The sequence below is a fragment of the Oryx dammah genome, unplaced genomic scaffold, assembly GCF_014754425.2.
Source record: "Oryx dammah isolate SB20612 unplaced genomic scaffold, SCBI_Odam_1.1 HiC_scaffold_1, whole genome shotgun sequence".
NCBI classification, from domain to species: domain Eukaryota; kingdom Metazoa; phylum Chordata; class Mammalia; order Artiodactyla; family Bovidae; genus Oryx; species Oryx dammah.
In genome coordinates, this window is record NW_024070185.1 from 68,462,717 (window position 1) to 68,478,097 (window position 15,381).

The window sequence follows — 15,381 nt, forward strand, 5'->3', positions numbered from 1 at the left end:
GCTGGCCAAGATCTCTGCTAGCTTAACCCCACAAGCTCTGGTCCATCAGGAACAAAGGGACAACAACGCGGAAAGACCGCGGGGGCGCCAGCCGGCTGCTGTGGAGGGTCAGGTGGGCCCTGTCGTCACTGAGCATTCCCGGCCAGGTGAGGTGCTCTGGAGCCACCCCGAGTGTCAACCCCAAGGCAGGCCACCGGTGTCCCCTGGAGCTTCCTGTCTGCCCAGTGACTCTGGGGACAGGTTAACAAATGATATTCAGTTCCCAAGTGGCTGGCTGAACTACCTTTTCAGTACATGCCCTGAGGTCCATGGACCCCACGACTTTTACTCACTTTTTTAAAGGTTCAATCACAGTCTTCTGTATCTGGTTCACCTGTTGAAAGAAAAACCAGATGCCGTCAAGACTCGGGGGTGGCCAGACTCTTCCCCAAAGGGGAGAAGAGAAAGGAAACGGGCCTGACAGGGGTACCCTGAGAGCTCCCGGCAGGGAGGAGCACCCCTAACTGCTGAAGGAGCGAGGCAGAGACGATGGAGCAGGGAGCCTGGAGGGCGACCAGAGGCACTGGTCTTGTCCCATGGCAGTTCTCATCCTGTGGACCAGGGTCTGGAAGGCTGAATGTGGCCGTGTCTGGTGAGGAGGCTGGGTGGCTAGCCACAGTGAGTCTGAGGGGATATGGGTGCAGGTGGGCAGAGCTGGCCTGAATCTCCTTTGTGGCCTCACGGTGAGTGACGTGAGCTCACGGGAGCCATGGCAAACACCCACTGCAGGGGCACGGTGGCCAGGAGAGCACTCACAGGGCTGGGACACTGAGGCGCCCAGAGAGAAGACTGAGCCTCCGCAAAGACTCCACGTAGCACTTCTCCCAGACAGAAGCTTTGAGAAGAGGGAAGAACACCACCTCAGTCACCCTGGAAATTCCCTGGTGGTCCAGTGCTTAAAGACTGCACTTCCACTGAAGGGGGAATAGGTTTGATTCCTGGTTGGGGAATTAAGATTCCTCAAGCCGTGGAATGTGGGGGGTGGGCAGAGACCCCAGTCACCTTTTCCTGGTTGAAGGCATCCATCCGCTTCATGGCCGTGTCCAGGGCGGTCACCATGTTCAGAAAGTCCTGGTCTTGCTCGCAGAGGGGGTTGGAGAGCAAGTCCAAGGATATCTTCACAGCAGATTTAGACATGGCTTTTTAAGAGAACAAAGTTCAGTGAACTGACGACAGGACAGGCTTCAAGATCTTGTCTGCAGGCTCCCTGTCCTTCCTGGGGCCAGTCTCGCACCTGGATGACCTCTACCCATGGCCACAGGCCATCAAAACCACAGGTAACCCAGAGGCACCAGGCACTGGCCTCACGGTATGTAACATGCGTGCCTGACGCTGCTACCTTTCATCGGATGCTGCTTGTGGGAATTCTTCTGATCAGATTTACCTGCTGCAATGACCTATTTTCCAAACTCTAGATTCTAACAGAATCATTTGGACGGGAAGCTGTAAGGAATACATATTTCTAGCTCTAAAGATTTATTTCAGTAAGCCTGGAATCCAGGAATATGTGTTCAAAAAAGTCTCCAAGCAGTCTGGATGTGAGGCTTGTTTGGGGCTCCCTCATGGAAAGAGTAACATACTATCTACATCAGGGAAGCAAACTTACTGTACAGGGCTACAGACAAGATTTTAGACTTCTAACAACTCAACTCTGCCACAGGTGATACCCAAAGAATGGGTGTGGCTGTGTTCCAATAAAACTTTATTGGCAAAACTTGGCAGGATTTGGTGTGGCAAGGCAACCTGTTGGCAGTGTTGGAGTTCTTGGCCCTATAGACTTTCTCAGGCCTCTATTACCAGCAAACAAAATCCCAGAGGGGCCGGAAAGGCTGGAGAAGGGCCTTGTTTGCCCTGTAGCGCCTGTACCAGTTTCAGGGGCTCAGGGGAGAACAAATCTTTGAACTATTTCTTACTATTTTATGTCATAACATTAAAGATGCTGTCAATTGTAAGACATGCCATTACTGTTTAAGCCATTAAGGAAAAAAAAAAATGCTGCCAATTCAACCCAAGCAGGCTACTGTAATAAGCACCTTGATTTCTCTTGACTCTGGGAGTGTGCTGCAGATCCCCCAGCCAAAGGGCAAAGTATGAGAGATGACTGGAAATGTAAACCTCCCAGAGATGCTGACCCAATGGAGGGAAAAGCCCTCTTAAAAAAAAAAAAAAAGTAAAGTAACTTTGTAGGTTTAGGCACAAACTCATATGCACCTTGACTGGATCATGAAATGGCTGCAGACAACATCACTAAAAGATGAAAAAACCTGGACAAATCTAAAAATGTTTTTGAAAAATTTCTTCTGCTTTTTTTTAATAGTTGAGGAGAAAACCCCCAAAAGGCGAAGGTCAGGTGGGAAGACTTTCTTCCCAATTTTCCTTTCCTTTCCTACAGGTGCCACATCTTCATGTGATGTCTCTTTGCTAGAACCACCTGAAGTGAATGAAAAGCGAGTATCGGGGTGGCACTGGGTTGAACTCCACTCTGAGATATGACTGGCCTGCATGAACAGAGGGGCCCCCACGCTCCACTGGAGCAGCTCACAGCCCCCACCCTAGTTCTGCAGGGTCAGAGGAGGGGCATGGCCAGACCAGTACAAACCAAGAGGCTTGGTGGGCTTTGTACCTTGGACAGCTCAAGGTTTTGGACCCCACGTGAGTCTCTAGGGCCTTAACACAACCTGGGAGTGCCAGGGTTGATGAGGATCCAGCGGGGACTGGTCACACCTCCTTGATCTTGTTTAGGACCCACAGCTTCGGACAGGAGATCCTGTCTAGGCACCAGCTCAGGGGTTTCCAAGACCAGGAAAGGCATTATCTGATTCCTCCCGATTGTCTGGAGTAGTTTTCAAAGCGGGGTCCCTGGACCAGCAGCATCAGTGCTGCCTGGGAATTGGCTAGAAACACAGATTTTCAGGCCTTGCCCAGACCTGATGACTCAGAGCCTGGGGGTGGGCCGGGCCATCCACACTACAGCGGGCGCTGACTGCCTCTGACGCACCAGCTGCCAGGGTATGAGGCTGCCTGGACTGGGGGACGCAGGCATTGTGATGGGTGAGGGCACCGCTGTGTCAGGAGGGCTTTCTCTGCCCAGACTCCGCTTCTGACTTGGGGTGGAAGAGGTCAGGAATCTGAGGCCCCAGAGGCTGGCCGTTTATCCTGGTTTATTTGTTAAAAACCTGTGCTCTCTACAGTCAGAATCCACCTCACAGATTCCTGATGTTCAACTCCTTCCATTCACATTCTAAGGAGTATGGGGAAGCAGGAGGGAAAGGAAGCCCAGGCCGCAGCATCTCCTGCTGGGAAGACAGTAGGAGCCAACAAAGAAAGATGGGCTCCAGGTGACTCGGAACTAACTCCTACAAAACAAATAACGGATGGACTCAAACTCAGACCTGTGGCTTGCTACACACAGTGTGGAGACACCGGGAGTCAGGAGAGTGGGGCAGGTCACGGCCAGAACCTCCCATCCCTTGGATGAGCTCTGGCAGGAGGCTCTGGGGCACAGACCCCAGAAGCTGGCTTCCACCTGTCGCTGGTAGTGGCTGCTGTTCCAGGGAAAGCAGAGAGCGGTAGTCTGCTAAGTGAAACGGGGCCTCGTGCCACTTCTCAGGGACATCTGTGGGGCGACTGCTAAGTGCACCTTCTTCAAAGCCAGCCCTACAGGGACTGAGTGAGGAGGGCGACCATCTCTGCCCTTCTCCCATCCAGGTTGAGTGCGGGGGAAGGGTCACCTACCCAGGTCAGCGTCTGTGCTCTTCTTCATGTCCTTCTGCAGTCTCTTGGTCTGCTCCTCCAGCCTGCAAGGCAGCAGTATGGGCCTGGAACCTGGCATCGCCCGGCTGCCTCTGCCCCTGTTCGCCCACCCATCTGAGCTGCACCCTATGTGGGACTCAGGGCTCCTGCCAGGAGGAGGAGGAGCCTCGCTCTGCGAGGATGTTCCTACTGACCGAAGGGCCACTACAAGCTTGGCACGAGGCCACAGACCCAAAGGCTACAAGATAATGACTATTAGGCAGCCACCACTCGGCAGAAGTTCTGGCCAGTGGTGGATTGAGCTGCTCTGGCTCCTGGGGTGCCGACAGGATGGATGGTCAGTGGATGAGGTGATGTGGGAAGTGAGACTGGGCAGGAGAGTCTTTCCTTTCCCGAGCAGAACCCCCTTCCTGCCCACCCTTCTCAGGGCTGACACTCACTGCTGGAGTTTTCCATACTCTCTTTCAAAGTCTCTCTCCACCTGAAAAGGAAGTGATAACTCAATCACTGGAAGACTGACAGCACGTTGGAAAAAACCTGCCACCTACGAAACTCCCGGCCCGCCCTCCCAGCCACCCCTTCTGCAGAAAACAACGCCATCCAGTCCACACAAGCACTGCTCACGACACAGGAGCCTTGTGTTCCCAAATTGATTGTTTGATTTAGGGTGAAGGCCTCCCCTCTCAGACGGGCCAGCCAGGCAGGTACCAGCGGATCTCAGCTCTGTCTGCCCCCGCAGGGAGTGAGGCTGGGCTGTGCTCCCTATACCCCTCTCCATGGGCAGGGGAGCAGGTAAGGGGCTCAGAGTGTGACAGAAACTCCTCACCCAGGCTTGGAGGAAAGCAGGCGGGAACCGGTCCCCTCCCAACCCAGTTTCCTCACAAGTCCCGAGCCTGAGAGGTTCAGGTGGATCGTGAAAGACACAGGATCACCGCTCTGTGCGCTGGGATACTTATGCCCATCACAAATATCATTATCGACTCAGCAAGGTTATCTAAACTCTGGATGAGTTACCAGGTTTCCTTGATATTTAAACTGAGTGGGTGTGTGCCTGGACCCCAATTCCTTGACTGACATGGCAGGTGAAGTGAGGAAAGTCACCCGCACTTCTAGAGCCTGAATCTCCCCATCAGTCATGCGGGGCCCAGGCAGTGGTCTCAGCAGAGTGGCCAGTGGAGTCCCATGGGAGGACTGAGCCTTGCCTCTGCTTCGTCCTCTCCCAAGGAGGCCTAATTGCTCCCTGCACGTTTCCCGAGCCGGCTTTTCCTCCATCAGTCACTTGGCAGGCAGGTGTGCTGAGGGCCCTCAACACACTGAGGTCCCCAGGACAGAGGGGTATCGGCTGATCAAGGTCACACTGCTACTGAGCAGGAGGCCTAGGGTTTGAATACGGACAAGGCAGCCCGGCTCTCAGGTCTGTGCCCTTAACTGTCATGCTACCAAAGTGGGGAAAGCCCCAGCTGATGAACTGAGGCCATGACCTCCTAGAGGGCCTTCCTGGCTGCCACCCAGAGACTCCTGCTAGGGAAAGCCCTAAATCCTGTCACTGGACATACAGGTTAGAGGTGAGGCACGCAAATCTGTAGTTATCATCAAAGACTCATGTGCTGTTCCCTCACACTGGCCTCATGCTCCACATCTGGATGGAGGTAAATTCAACACAGTCACAGACTGGCAGAACATTATCCAGGCCAAGGATTTCATGTGATAAGTGAGGAGCATGCTGCCAGAGGGAGTGATTTACTTCAGGACCCAGGCCTAATTTGTGGGATAGCAGGGCTAGAATGCAGACTGCTAGCTCAGGTCTTTTTTAAAAAAAAAGAAGAAAGAAAAACTACATTCACAGGACTTGCCTGGTGGTCCTGTGGCTAAGACTATGAACTCCCAACGCAGAGGGCCCAGGTTCAATCCCTGGTCGGGGAACTAAGACCCCATATGCCACTTGGCACAAACAAACAAACAAAAAAACCCAAACAAACTCCCAAAACAAACAAAAAGCCTCATCACTGGTGCCCCAGCAGAGTCTTCATGTCTTACAGGCATTTTTTGGCCAAAAAGACATAATTGAAATGAAGGTCACCATGGCTGGAGTTTGCTCTCCTGAAGATCAAGAGCAGACAGGAGGGGCCCTGGGAGGTGGCAGAGGGTGGGGGTGGGGGAAAGGGGGAAAGGAGGCAAAGGCCAGGCTTGCAGCACGCTCTTGTGCAATCCCCAGGGTGTTATGTGGGGTGTCAGGGAACCTGGTCTCCCTGGGTGCCACTGCTGGTCCTTGCATGTAGAAGGGCTGCAGGTTTCCAACTGGCTCAGGAGAAACTTGGGGATCTTATGCTGGAAGCGGAGAGGTGCATTGGGTGGGAACTCGGGCTCTTGTTCTATACACTGACAGCCTAAGAGAAGGTCAAGGATGCTTCACCTCCCGTCTCTGGGAGCCGCCTGGGGCTACTTCCACAGCTCACTGTTCCGGAGGTCTCTGGTCCCCTGGGGAAAGATCTGAGAGGCATAGCACCCGGATTCTAGACTCTCAGACGATGGCTTAGGGGATCAAGGGACACACTGACGTCTCATTCCAAGGTGTATCCGTGCTGAGAAAAGGAGCCAAACACAAAAGATTTGAACATCTTTGGACAACCAATGGCTTTGCCAAAAAGGCAACTGGACCCCAGTCAACAATGCAAGTGTAAACACATGTGTGCGACCGTCGGCGGGTCAGGTCTGGCTGGCGAGGTCAGCACTGGGAGGATCAAGCACTGAGACCGCCTTGGCATTCATGGAGGCTTGGGGTGGCCATAAGTGCCGAGCAGCTCATGGCTCATCTCCAGGGCCTGGGCCAGACTGCCGCATGGTAGGAGCTCTGCGGTTGTTAAGTGAGTATGGGGCAGAATTTCTGCCCATTCACATGCATGAGGAAGACAGGGAGGCCCATGGGCAGGGCCAGGCGCTCATCCTGGGGTTATAAGCTGAGGTGAGGAAACAGGAACCCTGGGCCAGCTGAGAAACTCCCCTTCCAGGAAGCAGCCTCTCTTAGATTTGTTACAAAGGGTCCCTTCACTTTGTATGTGGAAACAGTTCTCAAGGGAAGATCAACCTGCTGTGACTCCCATCTACTTTGACCTTCTGGAATGCCTGCCTGCCTAGCTGGGACTCTGGGCATGTGCGAGACCCAGGGAAAGCCTTGCTTTAAAGGCCAAAGTCTGGGACATCCTTGGTGGTCCAGTGGCTAAGACTCCATGCTCCAGATGCGGGAGGTCTGGGTTCAATCCCTGGTCAGGGAACTAAGATCTCATATGCTGCAACTAAGACCTGGTGTGGCCAAATACGAAAAAAAAAAAAAAAAAGTCCTCCATCTTCCTGGCTATAGAGGGAGGTACAGTTTCTCTTCTGCACCATGACACTCCAGCTCCTTGATGGGCTGGGGCAGCGGGAGAAGACTTAAGCAGAAGCTAAGGACTAGGAGGTGGGCGAGTGCCCATCCTTCCATTTTGTCCCAGGGGTCAGCCCCTGCAGAGAACACACCCTCCCAGCCAAAGCTTTGACAATCCTGGGGTTTGTGTTAATAACCTGGGCACAGGAGAATGGGGAGGGCAAATGCACAATGCTTTCTTTGTGTCTGATGCTCGGGTGCCTCAAGCCAAGAAAACTCCTGGAACTCCCTGAAGATAACATGAGCACTTCTTCCCATGACAAGGGTGCCGCGACTTCCAATAACCCAGGCAGCCACATCTGTTCCCTCCTCGAGAGGGCCTGGAAAAACAGAGTGCGTCACCCGAGTTCGGGGGCAGCTGCCAGAGATGCTGAGACAACCGCACGGCTTGGGCCTGTGTGGGGGCCAGGAGGGGACTGGTGAGGTGGAGGGAGACTCCAAAGAAGCAGGGCCTTGCTCCACAGATTCAGTGCCTCTGGGGAGTCGAGGAAGCAAAGGCCTCCATTCCAAGCCATGAGTTGGCTCTGATTTCCTCTTGAGAAACTGAAGGCCCAGGTGACTGGACCGGTTGGTTGCAGTGGGGAATCCAGCTGTGTGGGACAGGCTGGGTCCTTGGTGGTTTACGCAGTCACGTCAGCTATCATCTCACTATGTAGTGAATACTTGCTGAGAGCCCACTACCTGCCAGGCACTGTGTTAAGTGTTCATCTGCCCCTCCTGTGAGATACATCACACATCAATGACACAGGAGCTAGCAACATCCTCACTCCACCAAAGAGAAAATGAAGGATCAGAAGGGCTTCCTTGGCAGTCTAGTGGTTAAAACTCCGAACTTTCAATGCAGGAAGGGGGTGGGGTTTGGTCCCTGGTTGAGGAACTAAGACCTCATATGCAGCAGGGTGGCTTGACCAAAAAAAAAACCAAAAACCCAAACCACAGAAACCCCCTGAAACGAAGGCTCAGAGAGGGTAAGGAACTTGCTGAGGTTCACAGGCAGCATGTGGCAGGGCCAGGACGGGAATCCAGACAGAGAAGCTTACAAATCCACTCAGTGCTACCCAGTCTGTCTGGAGGAGCTGATGCCAGGAGTGAGAGGACTACAATTCTGTCCCAAACACGACGGACTCTAGGAAGGGAAGAGGGAGGCCTTGGGCCCATCCACAGGCACTGAGTCTGCCATTTGCCCTTCCTCTGGGGAGTCCTGGCCATTCCCCCAAACAGAAGACCCAGAGACTTTGCAACAGTGAAGTCTGCCAAGGAAGCTAGAAACTGCATTCTCATCTATACTTTTTCACGGAGAACAAAGCCTATTTTGATAAAGGCTGGGATGTTAGGAGACATTTTTGTTTCTTTGCTTGTTTTTTGGTAGTGAGTGCTGGGAATAAAAGACCCTTCTCGAAACCACTTCCCCTTCAGATCTGCCCTGGATTAAACTCTGGAGACTCAAAGCCACACCTTCCCACTTCCTGTGGCCAGCTGCAGCACGCCCAGATTCTCTGCGCCTCAGCCTCCACAGCTGCTCAGCCTCTGCATGGGAGGTAAGCTCTGAGTCTGTCCCTGGCCTGCCTTTGCTTGAAAAACAGGAGGGATCTTTTAATGCAGGCCCATTTCCTCCTAAGTGACCTGATGGTGGATTTCCCAAAGATGAAGCCAGTGCTCAGATGTGCTCAGAACTTCCCTTGCCGCCAAATCCAGTCCTGAGTCTTACTGCTGCTGCTAAGTTGCTTCAGTCGTGGCTGACTCTGTGCGACCCCATGGACTGCAGCCTACCAGGCTTCTCCGTCCATGGGATTTTCCAGGCAAGAGTACTGGAGTAGGGTGCCATTGCTTTCTCTGGTCCTGAGTCCTAAGCCAAGGTTATTAAGACAAGAACTGCCAGTGGCTCGGAAGACAGTGCAGAGCCTCCAGTAGGCTGACAAGTGCTAGGCTTATAGTTATGGTCTCCCACATTAGACCCTTAAGAGTCTTACTCAGATTTGTGGGTGAGGGGTTGAAGAGGCCATTCCTGACTAGAATTTCAAAATCTCAGGTCTTCACAGTCCAAGTGAGAGCGTACAAAGCAATGGCAAGGGTCCTGAACACAAGTCCTAACTCCAGCTCTGTCAGAATTAGGTTTAAGACCTTAGAAAGTCACCACAACTCTACGGCCACCGGTCTCCTTATCAGGAAAACTGCAGGCTGGACTGGACAATCTCTAAGGGCACGGCATGTGGGATCTTAGTTCCCTGACCAGGGACTGAACCTGTGCCCCCTGCAATGGAAGCAGAGTCCTAATCACTGGACCACCAGAGAAGTCGCACAGTTCCAACTTTCTAAGAATCTAGATTTTCCTCCTCTTCTGCTGGGATGATAAAATGGAGATACAAACTGTGAGCTTACAAGAGGGTTGTTGATGAGTCACTAAGTCATGTATGACTCTTTGAGACCCCATGGACTGTAGCAAGTCAGGCTTCCCTGTCCTTCTCTCTCTCCCAGAGTTTACTCAAACTCATGTCCACTCAGTCAACGATGCCATCCAACCATCTCATCCACTGCTGTCCCCTTCTTCTCCTGCCCTCAGTCTTTCCCAGCATCAGGGTCTTTTCTAATGACCTGGCTCTTCATATCAGGTGGCCAGAGTATTGGAGCTTCAGCATCACTCCTTCTAATGAATATTCAGGGTTGATTTCCTTTAGGATTTACTGGTTTGATCTCCCTGCCATCCAAGGGACTCAAGAATCTTCTCCAGTACCACAGTTCAAAAGCATTAATTCTTCAGTGCTCAGCATTCTTCTTGGTTCAAGTCTCACACCCTAACATGACTACTGGAAAAACCATAGCTTTGACTATATGGACCTTTGTCAGCAAAATGATGTCTCTGCTTTTTCATAGGAGGGTAGGAGTCAATCATGCCCTTCCTCTCAGTGGCTCTGGGTCCTGCCTAAGAACAAATGTAGCAGCAGAGAGAAGGGGACCTGGGCATCCAGGGAGGCTCCCTGGGATGTTACGCAGCTTGAGGAGGCCAGAGATATAGGTCTGGGGCACATCCCTGGTGAGTTTCATGAATGCTTTCAGTAAAATGCAGATTGTCACAACCAGACCCCTCTGACAGGCTGCTCAAAAGCAGCGTGTCCGTCACCTTGTGACCCACGTTTGCCACTTCCCTAAGGAGGGGGAGGGGCCCAGGCTGACCTGAGGGAATAAAGTGTCCTGGGACAGGAGGGCCCTGCAAGCCCCCACCTATGCGAGATCCTAGAGGGACACGACTGGGAATAATAAGACCGGTTCTGCTTCTCCAGTCCCATGACCTGCTGAGTCAAAGCTCTGGTTCTATACAAAGGCCACGTGAGTCTCGGAGTCAAAGAACTGGTTACTCACTGTTTTGGGGACAATCTGTTTCTTGGGCTGCCCAATCTTGAAAGGAATCCTGTGAGAGAGACAGAGAGAGATGAAGAGGGAGGTTAGGAGAAATGGGGAAGGACGTGGCTGAAAAGATTCAATGAGGTACGGCCACTTCTCTCCTGGAAGGGGTGCCTCACCTCAAGGTACTCATACCACATGACTGTGGGTCGAGGACCATCAGCAGCCAGGCTGGGCTCCAGGGCAGTGGTCCTCCACGGACACGCAGATGGAGATGCCCTGAGCACTCCACTGCAAAGGTGAAGCCAGGAAAGGCGAGACACTGTACCAGCAACAGTCACTATACAGCTTGCATCTTGGGGAGTGGCTAGGGCAGAGAGGTCACATGCTCACCTGGACAGTTCTCATCCTTGAAAACATGCCTTTTATTTTATTTTTTTTTTTTTTTGAAAACATGCCTTTTAAAAACCACCCCAAAACCCACTATCGTCTACCCCCAAATAAATAAATACATGGAAGACAAACAAACAAAAAACCCACTCTCATCTGCAGTAGGTGCTTCCCTATTTTTCTAGAGAGAGACACACTGTGGAGGGCTTTTTTTTTTTTAACCTCATTTTTAAAAAATATGTATTTATTTATATATTTGGTTGCACTGGGTCTTCGTTGCAGCATATGGGATCTAGTTCCCTGACCAGGGGTTGAACCCAGGCCTCCTGCATTGAGAGCATGGAGTCTTAATCACTGGACCACCAGGGAAATTCTGAAACTGTGGAGAGCTTCTTGTGGGGCTGGGGAGAGAGGACAAATTGCAGGGGCATTAAGGATCAGTCACGCTGGGTTATGTCCCACAAGAACTGACAACATCTAAATAAAGCTAGCTTGGTGAAGAATCTGAATTCAGCTCAAGGTTGGCTCAAATTTGCTGGGAAGCTCTGCCCCTCAGGTTGTCCACCTGGAAATGGAAGACAGCTTGCCCTGACGGGAGGAAGGTCATGGTGGAAGAGTCTAACCCCACCTTGCCTCTCACGGACAGGCTGCCCTTCCCCAGGACTGTGCCAGGACTTAATCTCCTACTCTGGGAAACCAGAGGGTTAAACTGGGACTCTACAAGTCTACAAGCTTCCTTCAGGTGCTGAAAATTCTACGATCCTATAATTCTGAGACTTAAAGAAGCCACAATGCAACCCAACAGCTACAGAAGCACAGGCTTCTCCTACCCAGGCAGGAGGGACGGATGCCTTCCTGGCTGGGATCAGCTCAGGGAAGAGCCCTCAGGGTGCGGGTTGGACCCCCCTCAAGTCTCTCCTTCCAGGCTCAGGAGCAGTGGTCCCTTCCATTCAAACCTCCCGCTCCCACCACATCCCTCACCACCTCCCTACACACATCCCTCTCCTGGAGCCTGACTTCTGGCCCACACTGACCAACACTGCCACTAAACCCAATGGTATAATTAACCACCGATAATAACCCCAGACAACGATCTGGTTGAGAGGATGGGCTGGCCTGAGTCACAGCGGTTTAAATTTAATTTCTGGAGGACATCCTGTTTATTGTTAACCCAGCCCCGTAATTTGGGAGTGTTAACCCTTTGGGGGCTGGCTCATTCACGTGGCTTCTGTAAACAAATCAGCTCTGGCTGTGTCATTACCAGGGAAAGGGAAGCAATGGAACCGAAAAGCAAAGGGAAAAAAAATCAAATTGCTATTTCCTTTTCTCAGATCTGAAGAAGACAGGTTAAGGGGAGAGCCTTAGACTCCTCCCCCTCCCCCCAGTTACTTTTCCCCAGATCAGGGACTCAAGCTGATTGACACAATGGTTTTGGACAGTGAGACACTGCCTTCAAGGACCATTTTGGTAACAGTGCAAATGAGGTCCTGGTGGCATTGCAAAAGGACTGATCCTGCTCTGTGGCAAGCATAAGGCCTATAAAAAACTTGAGACCAGGAATCAGAAACCTTGGTCTCTGCCTCTGACTAGTTTCTTAGACAAACTATAAAGCAAAGGAGTTGGACTAGGTGGTCCTTTCAGCTTATCTAAAACTTGAATTCTACACTGAATTTCCCTTCCAAGAATGTGGGGAGCAGGATGAGAATTCCAAACACGACTCGGAGCAGTCGTCAAAGTGATTCTAGCTTGGCGTCTGGTACTACTGCCTCCCTGGTGGCTCTGATGGTAAAGAACCCGCCTGCCATGCGGGAGACCTGGTTCCATCCCTGGGCTGGGAAGATCCCCTGGAGAAGCGAATGGCAACCCACCCCAGTATTCTTGCCTGGAAGTCCCACGGACGGAGGAGCCTACATGCAGGCTACAGTGCATGGGGCTGCAAGAGTCGGACGTGACTGAGCAACTAACACACACACATTACCGCCAACTAGAGACAAAGCAATCAGGAACTTCGGTTCCATTATTTGTGGTGCCACAGCCTCTCTCTCTCTAAATCTTAATTTAGAATCATGGTATTTTTAGAGCTGCGAGTTACCAAAGAAATTTTTCCAGTTCAACCCTCTCATTTGGTGGATGGAGAAGGAGATATGGAGGGGCGCAGTGACGGGCCCAGGGTCATGCAACGACAGGACGCAGAACAGTCAGGGCCTCGATTTGTCCATATTTCTCTCGGCTACTCAGAGTGTAATACTCTTTCACATGAACACATTCCTTCACATGTATTTGAAGAAATTATGAAAAACCATCTGACCACAATACCTCATCTTAAAATACTATGGATTTTACAAAGGGTTCATGGTTATGAGACAGGAAACGAAAAGAGGACCGTGTTATCAGAAGGAGACTGGTGCTGAAAGGGGTGCTTCTACACAAATGAGAGGCTACATGCACCGTGTAGATGGAGCCAGGTCTCTGTAATCTCACTGTCAGCAACTGACAATCATTCAATTCTGATCAGCTTTCAGTTCACCTCTTCAAAAGCCATCTCCCTGCCTGAAGAATGCTTTTCTTTAAAAAAAAAAAAGTTACTTTTAATTTTAAAAGTTTTAGGTTTACAGAACAACTGTGAAGACAGTCCCTAACTGCATATATTCCACACCCAGTTTCCCTTATTCTTAACCTCTTACAGTTGCATGGTATATTTATTACAATTAAGAAGCCAATCCTGAGATATCAAAGTCTGTGCTTTACTCAGATTCCCTTAGTTTTGACCTCAGGTCCTTTTGAAGTTCAGGATCCTAGCCAGGCTGCTGCATTCCGTTTAGTTGTTAAGTCTCCTTAGCCTCCTCTTGATCTTTTCTCAGACCTTCCCTGTTTTCTGATGACCCTGACCATTTTCAGGAGTGCTGGTCAGGTATTCTATGAACAGTCTCTTGGCTGGGGTTTGTCTGCTCTTTTTCTCATGACTGGATTGGGGTTACGGGTCGTTGGGGGGAAGAAGTAAAAGTGCCATTCTCGCCACATCACACTGAGGGTTTGAGCTATCAATGTGACTTTTTGAAAAAAAATTTACCATTGGAATTTTCTAAAAATTATTACTGACTTTGTAAACAATATTGCTTCTGATCTATGTTTTGCCTTTTTTTTTTTTTGACCTCAAGGCATGTATGATCTTAGCTCCCCGAGCAGGGATCCAACTTGCACCCTCTGCACTGGAAGGCGCAGTCTGAACCACTGGACTGCCAGGGAAGTCTCTCAGCGTGACTTCTTACGGTTGATGTGAGCCTCGGTCACTGGGCTGAAGCAGTGTTTCCAGGATTCTCCCCTCTATGGTCACTTCCCACCCCCACGCCCTGGTACACCCCCTCCCCTCTTTGGAAGGAAGCCACTAGGGAACAGCCCATACTTAAGGAGGAGTTATACTCCACCTCCTGGAGGGCAGAGTATTGGCACAAGTCACTTGGGCTTCTGCACGGGAGAATTCTGTTCTTCGTTTATTTATTCAGTCATTTGTATCAGTATAAACGCATATTTATTTTATATGATTTATAGCCCAATACTACGTTATTTGTTCTTCCCACTGTTCCGGCTTTGGGAGCTCGTTTAGCTGGCTCCTGTGTCCCTTGGACACGCCCACATCAGTGTGAGTGTGTTTTTAGTACTTCCTTGCTTTCTGGACAACAAGACGCTCATTGTGTACATTTCCTGCAGCAGCCCCGGAACTGGTGAAGGAACTTCCGAAACCAGTAGTCACTGTGCCTCTATAATACTCTGCCTTGTAGCTTCCTTTCTCTTTCAGCCAATGCAACTACCACCCTGATTCAGCCAAGTGGCTGTTCATTTATTCCCCAAATCCCTGTCCCAAAGTGGGACGTCCACTTTTTTTTTTTAGCATCAACACTGTTATTTACAATTTCATCAGGACAAAAGGTATAAAACTTGTGGAAACTGGGACATACAGCCATCCCACCTACAGGGAACCCTTCCCTTCTCTTGGTTTCATCAAAGCTGTTCTGAGTCTCAAACTTTGCTGACCTTCTTTGAAATGTCGATGACTTTATTTGGCATTTTAAAATATTCTACCTTTTACAGTTGATTACAGTTCATCTCTTTAAAAAGTAAAACATGCTCATCAGAGAAAACTTAAGAAATACAGAAAAGCCTAGAAGAGAGAAAGAAGAGAAAAACAAAAAACCTCAAACAGCCAAGGTTAATGTTTTAGTGTTAATTATATTTTAACATTTGCAGGAAAAAAAAAAAAACACAAAACAAAACAAAGCTTGAAGCAGATATGCCAAATGTTAGTAGTTAATTCCGGGTGGTGAGAATATGATTACTGTTCTCTTCTTTGCACTTTCCCTATTTCTCAAATAAACTTAAGAAAAAACTTACTTTTTTTCTTGACTATAAAAATAACACCTGATCAGTGCTGAAAACTATGA

At 50.4% G+C, this 15,381-nt stretch overlaps 1 protein-coding gene across 5 annotated transcripts in view; it reads right to left on the reverse strand.

Annotated features, from left to right (window-relative positions):
* Positions 1–15,381, reverse strand: part of BIN3 (bridging integrator 3) — a 50,793-nt gene that overhangs the window by 12,413 nt on the left and 22,999 nt on the right. The window contains exons 1-6 of one of the 5 annotated variants that reach the window (XM_040242946.1): positions 10,732–10,960; positions 10,571–10,619; positions 4,233–4,273; positions 3,775–3,836; positions 1,042–1,178; positions 333–373 (exon numbers count right to left, since the gene is read on the reverse strand). In XM_040242946.1, coding sequence (XP_040098880.1) covers positions 333–373; positions 1,042–1,178; positions 3,775–3,836; positions 4,233–4,273; positions 10,571–10,619; positions 10,732–10,772 — 371 coding nt within the window. In that variant the 5' untranslated portion in view covers positions 10,773–10,960. Of the gene's footprint in view, positions 1–332; positions 374–1,041; positions 1,179–3,774; positions 3,837–4,232; positions 4,274–10,570; positions 10,620–10,731; positions 10,961–15,381 lie in introns of those variants that run through there. The other 4 variants (XM_040242956.1, XM_040242985.1, XM_040242976.1 and 1 more) reach the window with 4 other exon arrangements.